Source organism: Salminus brasiliensis, chromosome 3, assembly GCF_030463535.1.
Source record: "Salminus brasiliensis chromosome 3, fSalBra1.hap2, whole genome shotgun sequence".
In the NCBI taxonomy this organism is placed as follows: domain Eukaryota; kingdom Metazoa; phylum Chordata; class Actinopteri; order Characiformes; family Bryconidae; genus Salminus; species Salminus brasiliensis.
The window spans coordinates 3,656,935-3,678,330 of record NC_132880.1 but is presented as its reverse complement, the minus strand read 5'-3'; the positions used below and the strand labels follow the sequence as shown (position 1 = coordinate 3,678,330).

The window sequence follows — 21,396 nt, the reverse complement described above, 5'->3', positions numbered from 1 at the left end:
ATACTGGGAGCATTGCAAGTGATAGGGAGAGGTTCATTGAGGGTTATAAATTTGGGTTTTGCTACTACCATCATCACTGAAGATGAATGAGCCAGTACCTGTGGAGGCCATACAGCCCTCGGCCATAACACTCCCACCACCATGTTTTACAGGCGAGGTGGTTTGCTTTGGATACTGCACAGTTCCTTTTGCTGTTGCCATCGCTCTGATACAAGTTGACCTTGGTCTCATTTGTCCACAGGACTTTTTTCCAGAACTTTTTAAGCTCTTTTAAGAACTTTTTAGTTCAAACTGTAACCTGGCTATTCAATTGTGTTACATCCACAGATATCCATTGACAAATCCTCACCAGTACCGAGGTTAGGATCCCTACGTTGTTATTACGAGCCTTCCTGTGTATCCAATCTTTAAATGTAGTCCTGCTGTGGTGTGTTGGTGTATTGGATAGATGGAGGGGTGTAATTTTCCCACTTTACATGATATACTGAGGAGTTATTTTGCAAGTCTGAAATCCTTGTGTGATCTATTGCTGCTAAATAGGCCACAGAGTGCTCTAAATAATCCGGTGTTTTACAAATTAGGATTACATAAAACGCAGGCAGTCTTTAAAGGAACACATGAAATGGAAAGACAGACACAAACACGCTGGCCTGGTTTGAACTTTTGCCATGATATAGCCTGATATAGCACTGCCCACACGACTGCTGAGAGCTGTACACTCTATGGACAAAAGTATTGGGACACCTGCTCATTCATGCTCATTTGTCTTTTTTCCTGAAATCAAAGCTATTAAAAAGAGTTTATCCTGCTTTTGTTTGAGTGACTGTCTCGACTGTCCAGGGAAGAAGGCTTTCTACTAGATTGTGGAAGAGCATTGCTGTGAGGATTTGATTGCATTCAGCCACAGCAGTGTTAGTGAGGTCAGGATGTTGGATGATGATGATCACCAACCCACCTCATCATCCCCAACTCCCAAACCTATCCCAAAAGTACTGGATGGCGCACCACCATCATCACTCCAGAGAACACAGTTCTTCCACTGCTCCACAGCTCAGTGCTGGGGGGCTTTATACCCCTCTAGCCCACCCTGGCATTAGGCCTAGCATGATGCCAATAGATTCATGTTTATTAAGGTCAGAGAACATGGCAAATACTTCTCAACAGGGAGTAGACCAGCGGTATGTGCATTTGCACATCTGTGTCAGCAATGGGTGCAAAGGGTGCGAATTAGTTCAATCAAGGCCAGCATGGTCTACCAAGAACCAAGATGTACAGCCCATCACATGGGCGTTGTTTTTTAGGCTTAAGTCGGCCGGTGTCCTGACACATCCTATCCCCTCTGACGTCATCCTACAGACGGTCCATTTAGGACCCAATACATTAGCCAGCTGATGTAGCTAGCATGCTACTGGTTAGCCAGCCGAGTTGCCCTCCCCCTCCCCCTTCACAGTGTGTGTTATCTAGTAGTAGTTGTTTTTATATGGCTTTATTATTTTATTTAAATCAAAAATAGTTTTTAAAAAATAGTCTTTGTTTAGTTTTACTAGTTTGTTTCGTTTAACTTGGTCCACAATTAGCAACGCGGTAGCGCTAATATAACCATCTAGAATTAAACAGATTAAACAGATGTAGCAATTAGTCTTTCTCAAAAAAATTTTTTAATTAAATTACTCAAAAATAAAAAAGATTTATTATTGTAAGATTTATTTAAGGGTCTCTGTACAACGTCATCAAAGAGATGCGCGCGCAGCCAGGGGGCAGGAAGTGGAGGGAAGCAACAGACTGCAGCGCCCCTGCAGGCAAGAGAGCGGAAATGACGAGGAGCTGTTGCGCTTTAAACTGCACCAACCGCGGAGAAAATGGATGGAAAATGTTTAATATTCCGAGAGGATCACACCCCTTTGCCAAAAATCGTAGGAGGTTATGGCTCCAGGCCATCAATCGAGCGGACTGGGGTCCCGAAGGTCCTAAAGGCAGCGCGAGCCTGTGTAGCGCCCACTTCGTTTCCGGTACGCTGGTGTTTACTAACAACAGCAGCTAGTGAGTAAGTTAGCCTGCCTGCCTGCTAGCCAGCCAGCTGATGGCCTAACTAAGTCAATATTAGTCTTATTGAGTAGATCATAGTCTAAATAGCTGGCCAACTAGCTAAATTAATGTCTACCTAACGTTGGCTATCGTAAGTTAACCAGTTAGTTAGCTGGATAAGCTGGATAAGCTGGATAAGCTGTGTGGCTCTGCAGCTGCAGGTCATTTGGTCATTTGGTCATTTGGTCTACAGCTAGGGTTAGATGTACTGCACAGCTTTCTCTTTAACCCTGTCCAGCAGTCATTTGTCCAGCCTCTCATTGTGTAGTATTTTGAGGCTACAAACCTTGTAGATGGATGTTCCTAAGCACAGGTTTACAGCTAAACTACACTTAACTTGATTAAACAATAAAGCTGAGCTGATCTTCTCTCTTTCTTCTCTCTTTATCAGGAGAACCGTCCATGAACTACGATAGTCCAGATTTTGTGCCATCCATCTTTTCTCACAGCACCGCAGGGGTCACAGTAAGGGTGGCGAGGTGTGTTTGGTGTGTATTTGACCCATTCAGTCGCTGTCTGGATTATTCGATACTAATCTTCCTAGGAGGCTTGTTTAGGGCAGTGTTGGGACACCTGCTCATTCATGCTCATTTGTCTTTTTTCCTGAAATCAAAGCTATTAAAAAGAGTTTATCCTGCTTTTGTTTGAGTGACTGTCTCGACTGTCCAGGGAAGAAGGCTTTCTACTAGATTGTGGAAGAGCATTGCTGTGAGGATTTGATTGCATTCAGCCACAGCAGTGTTAGTGAGGTCAGGATGTTGGATGATGATGATCACCAACCCACCTCATCATCCCCAACTCCCAAACCTATCCCAAAAGTACTGGATGGAGCTCCACCATCATCATTCCAGAGAACACAGTTCTTCCACTGCTCCACAGCTCAGTGCTGGGGGGCTTTATACCCCTCTAGCCCACCCTGGCATTAGGCCTAGCATGATGCCAATATATTCATGTTTATTAAGGTCAGAGAACATGGCAAATACTTCTCAACAGGGAGTAGACCAGCGGTATGTGCATTTGCACATCTGTGTCAGCAATGGGTGCAAAGGGTGCGAATTAGTTCAGTCTAATTCCCAGCAAAGGCCAGCATGGTCTACCAAGAACCAAGATTGGCAGCCCATCACATGGGCGTTGTTTTTTAGGCTTAAGTCGGCCGGTGTCCTGACACATCCTATCCCCTCTGACATTTAACTTGAACAGATTTTGTGCCATCCATCTTTTCTCACAGCACCGCAGGGGTCACAGTAAGGGTGGCGAGGTGTGTTTGGTGTGTATTTGACCCATTCAGTCGCTGTCTGGATTATATTCGATACTAATCTTCCTAGGAGGCTTGTTTAGGGCAGTGTTCGGGGCAGTGGTGGCTCAGCGGTTAGAGCGCCGGGATATCGATAACAGGGTTGTGGGTTCGATTCCCGGGCTCGGCAAGCTGCCACTGTTGGGGCCTGCCACTGTTGAGCAAGGCCCTTTACCCGCTCTGCTCCCCGGGCGCTGGAGTTGGCTGCTGTGTACTACTGTGTGTGTGAGTGTGTGTGTTTACTACCATAGATGGGTTAAATGCGGAGGACACATTTCGCTGTACAGTGACAAATACGTGCACCTTTAGTACCTGAGCTTTAGTACCTGAGCTGTGTTTGTCTAACCCTGTTATTGCATTATGTCTGCTGTTTGTCTTAGATATGAAAGAAAGAGAAAGTGTGATGAAGCTATGGCCCCTGTTACTATCCCTACAAGTGAAACCGAGGCTGATCCTTTTGAACTCAAAGGTATGTGCAAGCCGTATTATTTAGTGAGAGTGTGTGATGGTTGGTGAGGAGAGTGTTCGAGTAACAGGACGATGTTGGAGCTGATCAGATCTTGGGGTGCATTGCTCATGAAGACTGAAGTAGGTGTTCTTCTTTTTGTGTTGTAGATCAAAGCGAGTTTGTGCCCAGAAAAGAGATGGAGCAGCTCAACCTGCGGTACAACCAGCTCCGGGATGACTGTGAAGCTGTGTATATATACACAGTTTTATCTAGCTTTTTCAGCTTCCTTTGTTGCTTTGCAAGCTTTAAAGGAGCAATAAGCAGCATTTAATTTAAGACTCAATTCTCAATCACACTACTGACTCTCTGCCAGTCACACATCATGACACTGGAAATGCTAATAGAAAAGAAAGGGCCGCTATATTACAGTTCACACACACTAACATCGAGTAGGTTTCAGTTTTCTGAACATTTATTACATTTTAATGTTGGAAAAAAAACTATGTATTGCTCCTTTAAGTAGTGCTAGTTATCCATGATTGTTGTTTTGCTTGCTTGTTTAGCTGTCTTTGTTTTCCAATGAAATGTTAATTCAAGTAGTGCTAGTTTTCCAGTTTCCACTTTCAGCTCTTTGTTGTTTTGCTAGCTTCAAGTAACACTAATATTCCAATTAAATGTTAACTCAAGTAGTGTTAGTTTCCCAGTTATATTGTTTTGCTAGCTCCTTTCAGCGCTTTGTTGTTTTGCTAGTTTCAAATAACGCCAATTTTCCAATTCCATTGTTTTGCTATGTATTTACAGCTTTCTTCGTTGTTTGCTAGCTTTAAATAACGCTAACTTTCCAATTAAATGTAAATTTAGATCCTGCACAGTCACACACTGGCTCCCATTTTCTTATTCACGCACATCACTTTGCTTAAATTGGGCCTGTGGTTTTAATCAGGATGAGTGAGGAGATGTTTCTAAGTGAAGAGTAATCCTGGGTCTGAAACTGTCGATGGAGTGACGATGAAAAAGCTCTTCCCGGTCACACTGGGACACCATGGGTTAGGGAGATGGAGTCTGTTTGCGTGGCTAATGGTGCCAAAGATGGAGTAGAATGGGTATGATAAGCAGCTTAGAGGAGTGGGCCTGCTGCGAGGATCAAGCAACACACTCTTAATCAATTTTTTTTACCAGCAAGTAAAAACCAAAAAGTATCTTTTCCAGGACATGAAGGAAGAGGTCAAGCAGCAAAAGGAAACAAGAGTTTATTGATTATGGTCAATCATTTCAGTGTGGAGAAGCAAAGTCGGTAAAATTTAACCAGATTTGACCTAAACGTCGGCTCCTGGGAGTCAAATGAAGTTGCCTTAGCTTTACTAAGCAGTTCATATAGTAGTCCAGGTTGTTATAGGGATGCTAGGTGGATGCTATGGTATCCCAGGGGGTTGCTACAGAGTGTTGCTAGGTGGTTTCTTCGGTATCACTTAATTTTTTACATTTTATTATGCCTAAAATGAAAGTTTCATGATATTAACATGTATTAGAAGAGCGTATTTTCTCATTCTTGAGATGTTGATGTATGACAGCCATGAAATACATCCACTAGCTGTAGCAGTTTTCATCAGTTTTTAGCTAGCCTCATTGCTCCAGTGCAAAACCACATAAACCAACCAACCAACAAATCTAATCTTGGCTGATTAACTGTGATTAACTGTATGCCGGGGAAAATTCAATAACTACGGCTTTAGGTATTGCATCAGTTATTACTGTAAACAGTGGCAGTAGATTCGGGACACAACAGGCCGGGGCATTTTCCTACGTGTCCGTCTCCCCCTGCCCCCAGTGTTTACTCTGCTTCTTCTTCTTTTTGCGGTTGCGCTCAGCTATTACAAGTGCTCCAAACACCGTGACCAGCACCGTTCCAGTGATGACCAGCACAGTGACCGTCTCGGCCACGCACAACTGGCCGTCCACCCAGGCCAGTGAGGCACCAGCCAGCTGCCAGGGCTGGCTGCACGTCACGTTGCTGTAGTCGTCCACGTGCAGGTGGCGGACGCTCAGCAGCTTGCTGAAGACTCGGTGCAGCTCGCAGTCGCAGTGCCAGGGGTTGCCGGCCAGCAGCAGGTGCGTGCCGGCCGTGTGCAGGTTCAGGAATGCCCTGAACTTCAGCTGCTCCAGGTGGTTGCCCTCAAGGCCCAGCAGGGCCAGGCTGCGGAGGGCCACCAGGGCATTTGTCTCTATGTGTGTAATGTTGTTGCCGCCCAGTAGCAGCACCTCCAGGCTGGGCAGTGCAGAGAAGGCGCCGTCCAGCACAGCAGTCAGCTGGTTGCCCTGCAGGTACAGGTGACGCAGGCGGGACAGGCCGCGGAAGGCGCCTGACCGCAGGGTTCTGATACGGTTGTGGCTCAGGTCCAGCTTCTCCAGGCTCTCCAGGCGCTCCAGGCACGGAGGCTCCAGCAGCTCCAGCTTGTTGTGTTCTAGTCGCAGCTCCTTCAGGGAGGACAGACTCTCTGAGAAGTCTGCAGGCAGGCGGCTGAGGTTGTTACGGCTCATGTCGAGCTTCTCTAGGTAGGAGAGCGAGTAGAAGGCCTGGGGCAGGGACAGAGTAAGCAGGGAATGTACAGATTAGAAAGAGGGCAATAGCTAAACTGGAGAAACCCAAAGTCCTCCTGGGTATGGCCAAAAGTATTCAGACATTCATGTTTGTTTCTGCTTCACAATAAGCAGACTTACGGTTGTCTGGGGCAGCTCTTGCAAGGGCACACATTTGGCATACATCGAACTCCTTAAGTATTTAAAGGTATAAAAGCTATTATTTTAATATAAAACCTATAAAACATCTCTGTCATGTAGTTCACCTGCGTCTTTAGCTTCTGGATGCTGCTCTCTGCCAGCACAAGAACACGCAGTGACCAGAGTCCAGCGAAGGCGTGAGGTCGGATCTCCGCCAGCACGTTTCCTCCCAGGTCCAGGAGCCACGTGCCGTGCGGGAGGCCATGCGGTACGTTGACCAAGCCCCTCGAGCGGCAGTCTACCAGGTCTGAGTGCTCGAAACACTGACAGACATGAGAGCACAGTCTGGAGCCCAGTCCAGGAGACACAGCCAGCAAAAGCAGGGTGACCACCCCCAACATGCTGACCCCATGCAGCAAAGGGCAGCTCCACTGAAATTCCACTGAAAGACAACAATTACTGCTATGTGTGGCTAATTCAGACCATACAGCAAGATATGGGTGATGCATGAATAACTATGTAGACGGGGGGAAGGAGGTGTTCATTATCTCATTCTATCTTATTATGACTTGCTCATTATTACGACTTACTGTTATACTATTATAATTATGTCATTTTTGTGAGTTTACTATCTGGTTTCTATAGAACACTATTATGTCTTATTATAACTCGATATTTTCACTTAGGATCTCGTTTTTATAACTCATTCTTATTACTTATTATTTCATTATGACTCTCATTATCATGTCATAATTATGACTACTATCCCATTATTATAAACTCATTATTATGTCTTACTATTTCATCATTATGACTTACTATGTTATTATGACTTACTTTCACGCTATGACTTACTAACTAATTGTCTTTATTACAACTCATTATTATCATAACTCATTGTTATTATGTTATCTCATAATCACTTCCTATGTTATGACTTACTATGTTATTATGACTTACTATCTCATTATGACTTACTGTTATTATTATGACTTACTATCTTGCTATGACTTACTATCTCATTATGACTTACTGTTATTATGACTTACTATCTTGTTATTATTATGACCTACTATCTCATTATGACTTACTTTGTTATTATGACTTACTATCTCATTATGACTTACTAACTCTTTATTACAACTCATTATTATGACTTACTATCTCATTATCACTTACTATGTTATGACTTACTATGATATTATTATGACTTACTATCTTGTTATGACTTACTATCTCATTATTACAACTCATCAGTCTTACTATCTAATTATGACTTTCTGACTATTCAGATAATATTGTGATCTTATTATAACTCATCATGCCTTACTATGTCATCATTACAACTTACTATCTCATTATTACAGCTCATGACTTCACGTCTCACTGACTGTACTATATTCTGATGACTTTCTGTCTTTTTATTCCAATTGTCATGATTATAACTTACTATTCTAACTTACTATACCATTACGATAACACCACAGCTATGCTCATATATCTCATAATTCTCTATCCCTTACTATATTACTACTCACTGTCTTATAATAATGACTCACTGTTTTAATAGCACAATGTATGATGTAGTAAAATATGTGAATACTCTCACAGTTCTGCTGAAATACTTTCAGTTGACAGTACAGAGGCAGCTCATGTTCATGTGTAAGAACATGTTTCTGGCTTTCATCTGCATTTCAGACATTCCCCTATATATGAGGCATAATGAGATCTTTATTATCTTGTTGTATTATTTATTATTATTATTATAATACATGTTCATCACCTATAAAACTCAAACACACATCATAATCCCATCATTAAAAGAGGACCTACCAAAGCTGCAGCACAGCAGTCTTCCTCCAGAGCTCCAGCAGAGCAGACTCAGACCAGCTTCTCCTCACTGAGGCTCTTCCTCTTCCCGTTAGTCCACATTCACTTCTGCCTGAACCAGTAAGCACAGACTGCTTCATCCAACTCTCTCCCTCCTCCTCCTCCTCCTCCTCCTCTCCCCCACCTCCCTCTCTACCAAATCTCTTTCTCTGCCTGGGATTTTTTGTGCAGCGCTCATTTGTCTCCTTTTCAGTTTAGCACATTAATCTCAGCCAAATGAGTTTCCATTTCTGACTTCTGTTTTTTTTATTATGTAAATCTCCAGATTTATTTATTAGGGCTTATTTATTATATGATTCAGCCTTAATAGATTTCTGGACACTGTAAAGAAAAAAGAAATAGAGAGAGTAAGAGTAATTGTAACTGTTGTATATTTCAGTTCAATGAAATCAACACAACCACAACTCGTCAGGCCTTCATTAACTCCTTAGGACCGGTCAACAGTTATCATTGCATTATTACAACTCATTAGTATATCTTACTATCTCATTACTGTATCTTACTATCTCATTACTATATCTTACTATCTCATCTCATTATCACTAACTCATTATTACTAACTCATCTTATTATTATATCTTACTATCTTCTTATTATGCATTACTAACTCATCATTATGCATCTCACTACTATATCATATTACTATTACTATCTCATTATTACTAACTCATTATTACTATCTCATTACTACATCTTACTATCTCATTACAGTATCTTACTATCTCATTACTACATCTTACTATCTCATTACAGTATCTTACTATCATTACTATATCTTACTATCTCATTACTATATCTTACTATCTCATTATCACTAACTCATTATTACGATCTTATTATTATATCTTACTATCTTCTTATTATGCATTACTAACTCATCATTATGCATCTCACTACTATATTACTATTACTATCTCATTATTACTATCTCATTATTACTAACTCATTATTACTATCTCATTCCTATATCTTACTATCTCATATTACTAACTCATTATTACTATTTCATTATTATATCTTACCATCTCATCATTATAACCAACTCAATATGACTACTATCTCATTATTACAACTCATTGGTATGCCTTACTATCTCATTAGTAAATCTTACTATCATATTATTGAGCATTACTAACTCATTATTCCTTACTATCTTATTACTGTATCTTACAATCTCATATTACTAACTCATTATTACTCTCATTATTATATCCAACTCAATATGACTACTATCTCATTATTACAACTCATTAGTATGCCTTACTATCTCATTATTTCAGCTCATGACTTCACGTCTCACTGACTGTACTATATTCTGATGACGTTCTGTCTTTTTATTCCAAATAAAATATCAGCCCCTCCAGCTCGCAGTTACCACTGTCCGAAGTGTCTATTTTTTTTGTCTTTTCCCTTTTACCCCCAATTTGGTTCAGACCATTAACCCACCCACTTTGATGATCGCCACCCTAACTCATCCCCAACTCCCCAACTCAACAACCCAGAAGTACTGGATAAGACACCACCACCAATTTCAGAGAACACAGTTCCTCCACTGCTCCACAGCTCAATGCTGGGGGGCTTTATACCCCTCTATAGCCCACGCCTGGCATTAGGCAGCATGGTGCCAATAGCTTCAGTACTTCTCTACAGGGACTAGACAGGCTGTGTGTGTGTGTGTGTGTGTTTGCACATCTGTGTCAGCAATGGGTGCAACTGGTAGTAGCTGAATGCTTTCATTATAAGGGGTGTCCACAAACATTCAGGGACTCTCCGAGTTCATCCTCCATTCCATAGAAGAAAAAAAACATAGCACTTTATGGAGCTACAGCTGGTTCTCCTGTGGCCTTGTTCAAGGAATCGTTTGCAGCACCTTCCTTTTTAAGTGTGATCCTGATCCTCTAAGGACATTTCCTTGGTCAGTGGAAGTAAAAGAGGTTAAATGTGATCTAGTAAAAACTCTTCGTGCCACCAGCTTATTAAACCCTGAGGACGAGTCTCCAGAGTGAACCAGCAGGGCTGTCAGTAAGACTCGGGGGGGCTGAAACACGACGCCATGCGCCTTTAAATAATGCAGTAAAATGTGTGCAGCGAGAGATTCCCACTGCTGCACGAACAATGGAGATATACTCTCTGGTATTAGTCCATCAATCATTCATCGAGTCGACAGCAGTAATAGCAGGAGAGCACCGGGACAAGACAGCACCACCACCCCTCTCCACTCAATCCTCTCGCCCCACTTTTCCATCATGAGGAGCTGGAATATTAGACGAGTCTGAAAGTTTCCCACTGCAGGTCCTGTAGGATTCAGCATGGCAACTTTAACACAATGAGGCTCCCACAGGCCTCACAGAGCACAGACAACCAGCTAGCTAGCAACTGCACTGTGAGCATGAGACTCACTGCAGCTTAAATGGATTAAATGGATTAGTTGTTTTTGAAGTTGAACAGTCAGTAAAACATTATTAATAGCTGTAATCTTCCTAAAATAATATGTTATAAGTGTTATGATAAAGGTGAGGTGAGAAACCTGGGGCCTAGCACACAGCAGGGTCACTGAAGCTGTCGCCATCTGCTGGACACTTCAGGTTTGACAGGGAAGGAACCTGAAAACTAACACCGTATTTCCATGAATCTTTAATATTTTAACATTTATAATATTGTAGGAAACAGAAAATCAGAATCTGAGAGCTTTTCTTTTTTATAATATGTACAAATGTCCTCACGAATGGATCAGTAGAAATGCTCCAAAATTTAGACTACTGAAGCTTTTTTTCCTAGATCTGCTATTTTGGTTTCTGCATGACAGAGATATGAGTGATATGGCTGACATACATATACAGCATCACTGTCGGAAACAACACAGCAATTAAAAAGAATTAAAAATCATGACTTTGAATTTTAATAAAATACTTATGATTAAAATATATAAACTATAACATAGATCATTATTTTTGTAGTATTTATTTCATAATCATACTCCATAAAAGGCTCTCGTGATAAAATTATAGCATAACTGGAGGAGATGTGCTTATGTTGGCTGTGGAAAAATGTTTTATTTGAAATTAATTAATTAATTAAATATATATATAAATAAATAAAAATAAAGCTAATATTCCCCTAAGCTATATCCTCTGTTCTGTGGCACTACTCCAAGAGACAACTCTATACAACACCCTCAACCATTGGATCATAACAAAAATAATAAGTGAACACGTTTTTTTTTCCTCATTATTTATTTATTTCCATGTTAACTATTTAAAAATAAAAAATAAAATACTGGGGAAAAAAGAAAGAGTCCTAAGCAGCGGCAACTTCGTTGACACATGAGCAAAGTGAACTGCTATGTAATGCGAATGGCCGTCGCAGCTTGGCGCCACTGGCAGAGCCTCCGTCAGGCTACGAGTTTCCACGAGGCTGGGAGAGGGAAGACCCCAGCTTAAGACCACCTGCAATGCACCCTTTCTCCCCACCCCACCCCAATCTCAGTCTCCAACATGGCAAGATATCTCTTGAACACATTTTCTTTTATTGGAAAAACAAACAAAAACAAAACTAACAAAAAGATCTTTAAATCGGTCTGATCGCAAGAACTGAGCAAGCGAGATATGAACTGACCCATAACTGAGAAGAATAATAAAGCTGCGGTCACTGAAGTGTGGTGGAATGCACTGATCGAGGGAAGCGTCAAAAATAACAAAAATAATAATAATAATAATAAAGGTCACAGAATGAGGTGTTGTAACAAAGAGGTCCCGTCAAGGTGGAAGAGGTATTCACAAGGTTTAACTGAACTAAGCGTAGGAGGAGTTCTGCACGCTTAAGAATGAAGGTGCTTCAAAAGGGTTCCTCAAATGATGCCACAGAAGAACCCCTGGAGCTGCGTGTCTGAAGAACCTTTTCCATCAAGTGCAGGTTCTTAACCTGTAACATCTCCAGTACATTCGTGGCTTTTTTAATAGAACCAAAAGTGGTTCTGCACAGCTTGAAGAACCCTTTGAAGCCCCTCTATTTATTTGTGTGGCCAGATTTCTAAATTTCAACCCCGCTTTCGAACAGCGACAAACAGCCAGTCTGGAGCGTGCCGAGACCTGACCGAGCGTGTAAACAGAAGGCGCCCTTACAGTAAAATAATCAAGAGCTTCGCTCCTTCGTCTGCGAGCGTGAAGAACGCCAACAGGTCTCGGGACGATAAGGGACGGGACAGCTGGAGGATGGTACGAAGGGAAGAACACAACTGGGCTGAAAATGAGGTGTGTGGTAATGATGCCTCTGAGAAACCTGATGTAGAGATTATATATCTATATTTGTAGGACAGACGTGTCCAGCACCTGATGTCAGGCCACGGAGACGGACCTCTCTGAAGGGTCGCCTCCTGCCAAGTGCATCTTTAACCACCTGCTCTTGAACCGTCTCGCTCGCTCTCTCTCACTCTCACACAAACACCTCATTTCAGTCGACTGTTAGAAAAATAAACCACTCTCTCCTCCCAGACTGATTTACAGTAATCCAGTTCAAACCTTTTAGAGCTTAAAACAGTCCCTTTCCAGTCGCACCGGCGGGATCTAATAGAGGGGAAAGACAGCGGTTATGGGTCCGGCTTCTGAGCCATCCTGTTTCTTGGAATATATGGAATGTGTGCAGGTTGGTTAGCAGTCAGAGACGGGGAGAACGAGGCTGGGTGGGAAGGGGGAGCATGTGTACTGGATGGGAGAGCTGAATGATGGGGGGGTGGGGTTGGGGGGGGGGGGTTTGAGATGTTCAGTCAAATAAATCTTTTTGGGGGAGGGGGGGGGTTAAGAATAATAATTTAAGGGTCTCCTATTCTGCCCTCTTTTTAACAGACTGTTTTGTATTTCTCTGCTCGTCTACGACGCCCCCTGCTGGCAGGCCGCAGCTAGCTCAGCCTCTGTGGGGCAGAGAACCGAAAAATAAAACTCTGAAATAAAAGGAAACCCGAAAACTTGCAGTGCCGGGAGAGCGCTCTGCACGGGGGTCGCGCTCACGCCGACAAAGCCGAGTCCTTCTGTGTTTGCTGTGCTTGTGATCGCTGCACCGACTTCTGGCTCTCCACGTCGCGGAAGTGTTTCTCGACCTGAGGAAGGAGGAGGAAGAGGGAGGCGCTGTTAACATCAACCTTTGAACCTTCTTCATCTACACTGCAGATTATAAAAGGATGGGTCCACAAGCTACATATTAAATTAATGCAAATGTATATAGCTCTTTCCACAGCCAATTACAACAGTGTCAGAAAAATCTTCCACAGTCAAGATGCAGAAAAATGAACTGTACAAATTCTTAGCGATATATTAAAATGTGTACATAACGTCACATTTACACGCCAAAATCTCCATTCACATCATGTCAGAAAAGTGAAGATACAGACATTTAGCAGCAATTACTTCAGCATTTTAGGAAAAGTCATATAATACCACCACCACCAACTCTGCAGAGGGCTCTTAACAACTGAAAAACGTCAGATAGCAGAAACGTGTGTGTGTCTGTGTCAAAATCTAAGCCTTAATAAGTTTGAGCACTGTTCACCATGCAGCATTCTGACAGTATTGCCTTAAATAAAGCCATAATCGAGTAGTTCACACACGACTTGAAATGTACACAGAGGAAGGCAGCCAGACTTTTGGCAAACAAACAAAGGCCATGGCCAGGTTACCTCAGCTAGCGCTCATATCCTAGCCCTGTACAGCTTGTGTACAGCCCCCACCCCCCTGCCCCTACATTATCTATACATCAGGGGTTATCTATATATTATTGGCCTGCCACCACTGCTGAAAAACATTTCTAGGAGTGTGTGAGATAGATATATATATAGGCAGTAGGGCTCTGGGTTGGGACTCAGCACTGCAACTAAGACACTGCAATAAAGTGACTGCTTTACAGACACAGACAGACATTCACTTTAAGCCCCCAGTGCGACACTGCCTCAGTCTCTCATCGTGGCTTTCAGATCCTGAACTCGAGCGGACAGTACTACTTACTATTTTGCGTACGTGACCTACAGCGCTGCCCTCTTTGCCTCTGCAGTTGTCCACTCGGTACGGTGGAGTGATGATAACATCATCCATCACCACAATGTTCTTCTCCTGCCACTTGCAGTCTTTGATGCTGCGCCAGAAAAAACACAAAAAACAAAACAGGCCTTCAGAAACACTCCAGTCCAGCAGCCGTTCCACAGCACATCTGAAGCAGATTCACAGTCTCAGAAAGCCAACAGCTCCTTTCAGATTTCACAACACATCTGCTTAGGATTTAAAAAGTGCTAAAGGACATTTGGATTTCAGATCAGGCTGGATTGAATGAATAACAAAAACAAGCTTGCCTATAAAAGTATTGGGTATAAAGCCTAAAGAACACACTGGGTTGGTTTCCTAGGCAGAAATTAAGCCTGGGGCCACAACAGATTTGCTATTGGAACCAGGGCTGGGCGATGTGGGGAAAATGTTATATCCTGATATTTAAAAACACTTTCACGATACACGATATTCATCACGGACAAAATGCTACCCTCCAAATACTCCCATATTTAGTCCAGTGATTTTCATTCATGTGCTGCACTTCATCCAGTTACACCATACTAATTCCACTGTTCGCAAAGATGCGTGCAGCTGATCAGTGCTCTTTAAGCACTGCCGATATCCTCGATATGCTTAGAGAAGAATATTGTGCATCACGATGACAATTTAATCACAATATGATTAAATATGGTCATTGCACAGCTATCATAGGAAATTCTCTGTTAAAACTGTCAAGTAAACACAAAGGGGAATATCGAGGTTAGTGTAAATTATTGAGGTTGTGTTTGTATACAGTACGATAAATTGATTGAGTGTAATTATCTTGACAGGACTAATAACGCCGGTCCAAATTTGTGCATAGGACTGCACAGAGTCTCGAACCTGCATCGTTTATTACTGTAGGTAATTAGGGCTATTTTGTGAGTGGACAACAAAGCCCTGTTGTAAACATAGCATATACAGTTGCAGCAAACTGGAAATAGTCGGATTGAAGACGTACACAGCCAACATTTAGAAGTACTCTAACTCGACGCAGTCACCGCAGTGCCGAGAATGTGAACCTCCTGTGTGTCAGCGGCCTCTTAACGAAGGATCAGGACAAATTAAAAGTGTGGGAATTTGTCTGAAAGAGCTCGGCAGCACTCACGTTTTATGAATCGTCTGGAACAGCTGCTGGCCCTCCACTGAGACTCCAACGCTAATTGCATAAGCTTGGGACAACTTGTCTTCTTTTTCTGCCCGAGCTCTAGTCACAAGCTGCAGAACAGAAGAGAGGAGAAACGGGAGAGTCAAGGCATTTCCAGAAGCTCTTCGCCAGGGAAGAACCATATTCTGCACATTTAAAATATCAAATTATAAAAAAAAAAAAAAAAAAATCACATGATTCAACTAATTACACAGTAATTAGCAGCATCTGTCAATCAGAACAAGCTGCTTTACCCAGTTTGTGTGTAAAAAATATATATCTAATAAGACTGGACTGGTCTTACCTTGTTAAAATTAAGAGATGCTAATGGGGGAGGAGTCCCAGTGCGGTCGTTGACAATGTCCACCTCGGACACGTAGGCTAAATTGACGAGAACCACGTCGCTAACGTTGGGCTTGCCGCTGGATGGGGCGCATTCTGAAGAAGAGCAGTCAAGGCATATTCAACAAGCACCGCGAGGACAGACATACTGACGGGGATGACAGCGGGTGCTCTCAGCTTGTCCAGAAATGCATACATACCCTGCACTCATCATCACCAACCAAATACTTAGTTATTGTGCACAAGGTTGTGGGTTTGAGACCCTGGTCCGCTAAGCTGCCACCGTTGGCGACCCTGAGCAAAGTGCTTATCATCAGCATCATTCAGCTATTACTTACTAACTACGGAATTAATGTTCACAAGGTTATGGGTTCAACACCCCAATCCATTAGGCTGACACTGTTTGGGCCCTCAGGCAAGGCCCTTAACCCTCTCTGCTTAATGTTCTAAAATACATCATTATCCAATAACTACTAACTAACTACTGGGGTCTTGTTCACAAGGTTGTAGGATCAACACCCAACTCTGCTAAGCTGGGACCTGGAGCAAAAAACTTAATCCTCCCTGTTCCAGGGCTGCACCCTGCACTCACCATCGCCATCCAAATACTTGGTTATTGTGCACAAGGTTGTGGGTTTGATACCCTGGTCCACTTAGCTGCCACCGTTGGCCACCCTTAATTCTCACCTAAAGAAGAGAGATGAACCCTATGCTTATCATCAGCATCATTCAGCTATTACTTACCAACTACTGGATTACTATTCACAAGGTTATGGGTTCAACACCCCAATCCATTAGGCTGACACTGTTTAAGCCCTCAAGCAAGGCCCTTAACCCTCTCTGCTAAAGGCTCACACCCTGCACTTAATTACAACATTATCCAATTACTGCTAACTTACTACTGGAGTCTTGTTCACAAGGTTGTAGGTTCAACACCCAGTTCTGCTAAGCTGGGACCTGGAGCAAGAAACTTAACCCTCACTGGTCCTGGGCTGCACCCTGCCCTCATCATCAAATTCATCCAACTACTGGGTTATTGTGCACAATGTTGTTGGTTCATCACCTCACCACTCTGCTAAAGGGAGACCGTTTGGTCATCAACGTCATCCAACCCCTCGAATCAAACATCCCAATTCATGCCCATGACGTTCAGCTCTGGCTTACTGCATTCCCGTGCCTGCGGCCTTCTGTTACCACCTAGCGGGCATGGAGGAGGGTGTAATGCCTGGTTCACTGCCAGCCTACATAGAGTGACAAACGAGATCTGAAACTTCAGCAGCCATGGGCACATTCCTCTCCTCGCTCTCGCTCTGGCGGTCCTGTGCCTTTCAAGAGCGCCCACAGGGCAACTGACTGATCCGCCGGCTTGTGACAAGCAGTCTGCCAACGTTACAGTGAGGAGCGGACTCAGTAGGGGATACAGGTAGTGAAGTCTGGTGACTTTCTCTGACCGAAATTCATTCGAGGATAGTCGGCATTTTAGCAGTAATGACTGCACTCATTTACATTTACCGCATTTATCAGACGCTCTTCTCCAGAGTCACTTTCAACAGAGCTTCACTGTTCGCTCAGAAAATACTCAGCTAGTTTCTAAAGGCTAGAATCCAAAAGATCAGGGTCTCACCCAGGGGAAGCTCGTTCCACCACTTCGGTGCAGGACAGAACAAAGCCTGGACGCTCGTCTTCTGTGGAGCTTAAAGGATGGCGGGTCGAGCCGAGCCGAGCCATACTCAATGCTGGAAGGACTCTTGGTGCAGATCGGGTTTTGACCATCGCCATCCAGGTCTTAGCTTTGCAGGCCAGAGTCAGGGTACTGAATCTGATGCCGGGAGCAGATACTGGCTGAACTTAGAAACGCTGAAGACGTTAAAGCTCATCAGGACGGACTGTCGGAGCGGAGAGGGAAATGAATTTCATAGGTGCTGGATCCTGAAATCCTGCATCCTAAAATAAACCTCGGACAACTCTGAAATAGGTCCAAGGCCCCAGGACCCGTCTAAGAAAAACAACAGGCGCACCGACCTCTGATCTGTAGAGGTCTCAACATTTTAGTCCAACCAAGATACACAGGGGTTTTCTGTCTGGTTAGTTTTGGGTTCACACTGTAGTTCAGCATGATCTACCTACAAGGGGCTGCATCTCCCTATTCTTGACACCGATTGGTTTAAAGAGGGGACAGCTCCTGACGTTGGCAGGTCGTCATTTTGGCGGGTCAACCTTTTTGGAATTCTACGACAGCCTGCCTCAACCTCCTGTAACGTCTGAACCATCCATCCATCCTCTTTTACTCAGACCACATGTTGGCCTACTGGCCTGGGCCGTGATCTGAGGACCTTTCGGAACCGCCATTTGGGTTCAGACCTACCTGGGGGGGGGGGGTACCTGAGAGCACAGCCAAGCACAGCCTCCAATTTTCCATACCACCTTAAACGACGCCGTAGTACTGGCAGAAGGCAGCTGCTGCATCTTTTCCGACGTCCGGATCCGTAAGCCTTCGGAACGCGCGCACGAATAGGGAGTAAATGGACGGCAAGTATGGACAGAAGTATTTGGACGTCCCTATCCGTATTTAACGCGGATCATAAGAACGTCCTGATCAAGGATTCGACCTGATCTTCATGTTTCTATAAACACCACAACCCCACAGCGACAATTTTCTAAATCTGACTCAATCCTAAACCAACTGACTTAATTTGGAGCAATTTTTAACCATTTTATAGCGTTTAATAATATCTTACAGTCCAGTCTGACCTACCTGACCATTCAAGTCATTTTCTTTTAAAATAACAGCCTAATAAGAGATATAAAGCACAAGATAATCTTAGAAAATAGAAAATTAATACATTTTACAAAATCTCACCATAATAATAATAATAAATAAATAAACAAATAAACAAACACAGGCTTGGCAGGTCAGCCCAACAGTGCTGGGAGACTGGTGCTTGCCTCTACATCGTGAAACATGGTCACAGTCACGTTAGCAAGTCAAGCTAACATAGCAGAGCTAGTTAGCAAGCAAGCTAGCTAGCTAGCATAATGAGGCTGGGAGGCTTCAGCTTGGTCAGCTTGGGGAAACTGAGGACCCTTATTTGTGTCCAGAAGGTCGAGGAGGAGGTGGTCGTCGTCTAGATGGTTATAAGAAGGTAGGTAGGTGGCTAAAAGGTAGCTAGGTAGCTAGCTAGCTAGCTAAATGCTCTGACAGTTTAGCAATCACGTGGGTCGACCTAAGAGGGTGTGTGGGTCATTTAGGTCCACGTTTGATGGCTTGTGGTGAGGCACAGGGTTTAGTTATTAGACCAGCGAACATATTTGACGGTTAACGTGGAGGATAGGTTGGATTTATGTGGGTGGGAATGATTTACAGCTTGAAATTGGGGCTTTTTTGGAATTTGTCCGTTCCACCTTAAATGCTGCAGCAGTTGCATTCTGGCGCCTGGGGCGCCAGAATGCAACTGCTGCAGCATTTAAGGTGGAACGGACAAATTCCAGTGAGCAGCCAACTTTAGCCTAATACTCCCATAACCTTCCAGCCTTTTCCAGCTCCAACACCCGCATTTAACCCATCCGAAGAGCCCACCACCGAACCGGGGGTCTTAGCCTTGGCGTGTGAACGCAAACCCCCCCCCCTAAGCCCCGCACTGCACTCCAGTATTTAGGGGAAACGGCGCTAGCGTAACGTGAGTGATGTGTAGAGGCGGAGCGTTGCGGCTCCGTGGCCCCTAAACTTAACCATCCCAGCTCAACTGCGAGGTTCAAACCAAAGGATACTCAAGGTCAGCATCTTGGTGTGGTAGTCGAAGGCGATGACCTCCCCCTGGAGGCGCTGGCCCAGGCAGGTGAGGCAGGAGACGCTGCTGCCGATGCTGAAGTACTCACCCGCAGCAGGAGCCGCCATCTTCCTCCGCCCGCTCACCGACAGCGCCGCTTACGTAAATGACGCGGGCGCGTCATCACGTCGCTGACGTAGGACTGCGACAGATTTTATTTTTATTTTTGACATAAATATTTTTTTTTTATCATTTTTTTTTAAATATATTGAATGTTTTTTATGTTTTTGCATTTTGGATCATTTTGTCCGATTTTTTTGGATTGTTGGATTTTTTTCACGTTTTAAATGTTTTTTTTATACATATTTTATTGTTTTTTTATTATATTAGATTCTTTAATATTAAATAAAAAAGGCCTAATAATCAGTTATAATGTTTAGATCTTAATGCTGTTGTTTTTCTTTTTAAAGTACTCAAAATACATAGATAATAAAACATAATTTATAATATAAAAATATATATAATAGAATACGTTTTTATTTATAACATTAAAGCTAGACCTCAAAGGTTTTTTTGTTTGTTTGTTTTTTTGTTTTTTTTTTACAAATGCAGACAATATTTTTTAAATCATTTTTTTAAATATATTGAATGTTTTTTACGTTTTTACATTTTGGATAATTTTGTCCGATTTTGTTTTAATTGTTGGATTTTTTTTCACGTTTTAAATGTTTTTTATACATATTTTATTTTATACTTGTTTTTTTATTTTATTAGATTCTTTAATATCAAATAGAAAAGGCCTAATAATCAGTTATAATGTTTAGATCTTAATGCTGTTGTTTTTCTTTTTAAAGTACTCAAAATACATAGATAATAAAACATAATTTATAATATAAAAATATATATAATAGAATACGTTTTTATTTATAACATTAAAGCTAGACCTCAAAGGTTTTTTTGTTTGTTTGTTTTTTTTTTTTTTTACGAATGCAGACAACATCCACAATCAGCCATAACATTAACACCACTGGCAGGTGAAGTGGTATCTGCCAAGGGTTTGGGGTAAATTAGGCAGCAGTCAGTTCTTGAAGGTGATAAAGGCGGTAAAGGCATAAGAATCCACCCCCCTCTCCAAAACATCAGGCAGGTCTTGTGAGGTATTCCCAGTATGCAGTGGTCAGTACCTACCAAAAGTGCTCCAAGAAAGGACAAACGGTGAACCAGTGGCAGGGTCATAGGCACCTAAAGCTCACTGATGCGATCCATGAAGGCCCCACCTCACATCTTGGTCCCAGATATCACAGGACACCTTCAGAGGTCTTGTGAAGTCCATGCCTCGATTAATCGGGTCTGCCGTGGCCACGCGAGGGGGACCTATACAGTATTAGGCAGGTGGTCCTAATGTTATGGCGGATCACTGCTGTGTTTACTCCACTTATACTTATACCAGCTGCATACCTGGTTGGGAATTGAATTGATTGGGCACGTCAATTTTCTGAGCCAATCGGCGATCAGCAGATATATTAACTGATGACTAAAATTGTTTAATATTTGAGGTTTCAGCAAGTTGACTGGCTCCTCCCATTGAAAGGCGGGACTTTATGTGTAACCAGCAAGTTGACTGGCTCCTCCCGTTA

At 42.9% G+C, this 21,396-nt stretch overlaps 2 protein-coding genes and 1 long non-coding RNA gene across 5 annotated transcripts; 1 reads left to right on the top strand and 2 right to left on the bottom strand.

The window, feature by feature from the left end:
• The first annotated feature begins 1,771 nt into the window (after positions 1 to 1,771).
• On the top strand, positions 1,772 to 4,704 carry LOC140551667 (uncharacterized). 2 transcript variants are annotated; one of them, XR_011979276.1, is made up of 4 exons: positions 1,772 to 2,009; positions 2,477 to 3,343; positions 3,760 to 3,848; positions 3,995 to 4,704. It is a non-coding gene; the product is annotated as an uncharacterized lncRNA (long non-coding RNA). The 2 variants fall into 2 exon arrangements; XR_011979277.1 differs by having other exon boundaries at positions 2,477 to 3,352.
• A 391-nt stretch (positions 4,705 to 5,095) lies between these two features.
• LOC140551176 (uncharacterized) lies at positions 5,096 to 8,502 on the bottom strand. Of its 2 annotated transcripts, XM_072674557.1 has the most exons (3): positions 8,379 to 8,502; positions 6,671 to 6,987; positions 5,096 to 6,401 (listed from the first exon to the last, which is right to left on the bottom strand). In XM_072674557.1, exons 2-3 carry the CDS (start codon positions 6,944 to 6,946, stop codon positions 5,628 to 5,630), a joined length of 1,050 nt encoding a protein of 349 aa, XP_072530658.1. In that variant the 5' UTR covers positions 6,947 to 6,987; positions 8,379 to 8,502; the 3' UTR covers positions 5,096 to 5,627. The 2 variants fall into 2 exon arrangements, with proteins under 2 accessions (XP_072530658.1, XP_072530657.1); XM_072674556.1 differs by lacking the exon at positions 8,379 to 8,502 and having other exon boundaries at positions 6,671 to 7,494.
• Positions 8,503 to 11,649: 3,147 nt separating this feature from the next.
• On the bottom strand, positions 11,650 to 19,904 carry lsm12a (LSM12 homolog a). The gene is made up of 5 exons (XM_072674555.1): positions 19,761 to 19,904; positions 15,955 to 16,088; positions 15,612 to 15,721; positions 14,429 to 14,555; positions 11,650 to 13,527 (listed from the first exon to the last, which is right to left on the bottom strand). Exons 1-5 carry the CDS (start codon positions 19,885 to 19,887, stop codon positions 13,435 to 13,437), a joined length of 591 nt encoding a protein of 196 aa, XP_072530656.1. The 5' UTR covers positions 19,888 to 19,904; the 3' UTR covers positions 11,650 to 13,434.
• Between the last annotated feature and the right edge of the window lie 1,492 nt (positions 19,905 to 21,396).

Coding starts and splice junctions, on each gene's coding strand:
- LOC140551176 (XM_072674556.1), bottom strand. CDS start 7,054: ATGCATCACCCATATCTTGCTGTATGGTCTGAATTAGCCACACATAGC. Junction 6,402..6,670: donor TCCAGAAGCTAAAGACGCAG/GTGAACTACATG, acceptor TCCCTGCCCCAG/GCCTTCTACTCGCTCTCCTA.
- lsm12a (XM_072674555.1), bottom strand. CDS start 19,887: ATGGCGGCTCCTGCTGCGGGTGAGTACTTCAGCATCGGCAGCAGCGTC. Junction 16,089..19,760: donor CACCAAGATGCTGACCTTGA/GTATCCTTTGGT, acceptor GCTCTTCTTCAG/AATGCGCCCCATCCAGCGGC. Junction 15,722..15,954: donor CATCTCTTAATTTTAACAAG/GTAAGACCAGTC, acceptor TCTGTTCTGCAG/CTTGTGACTAGAGCTCGGGC.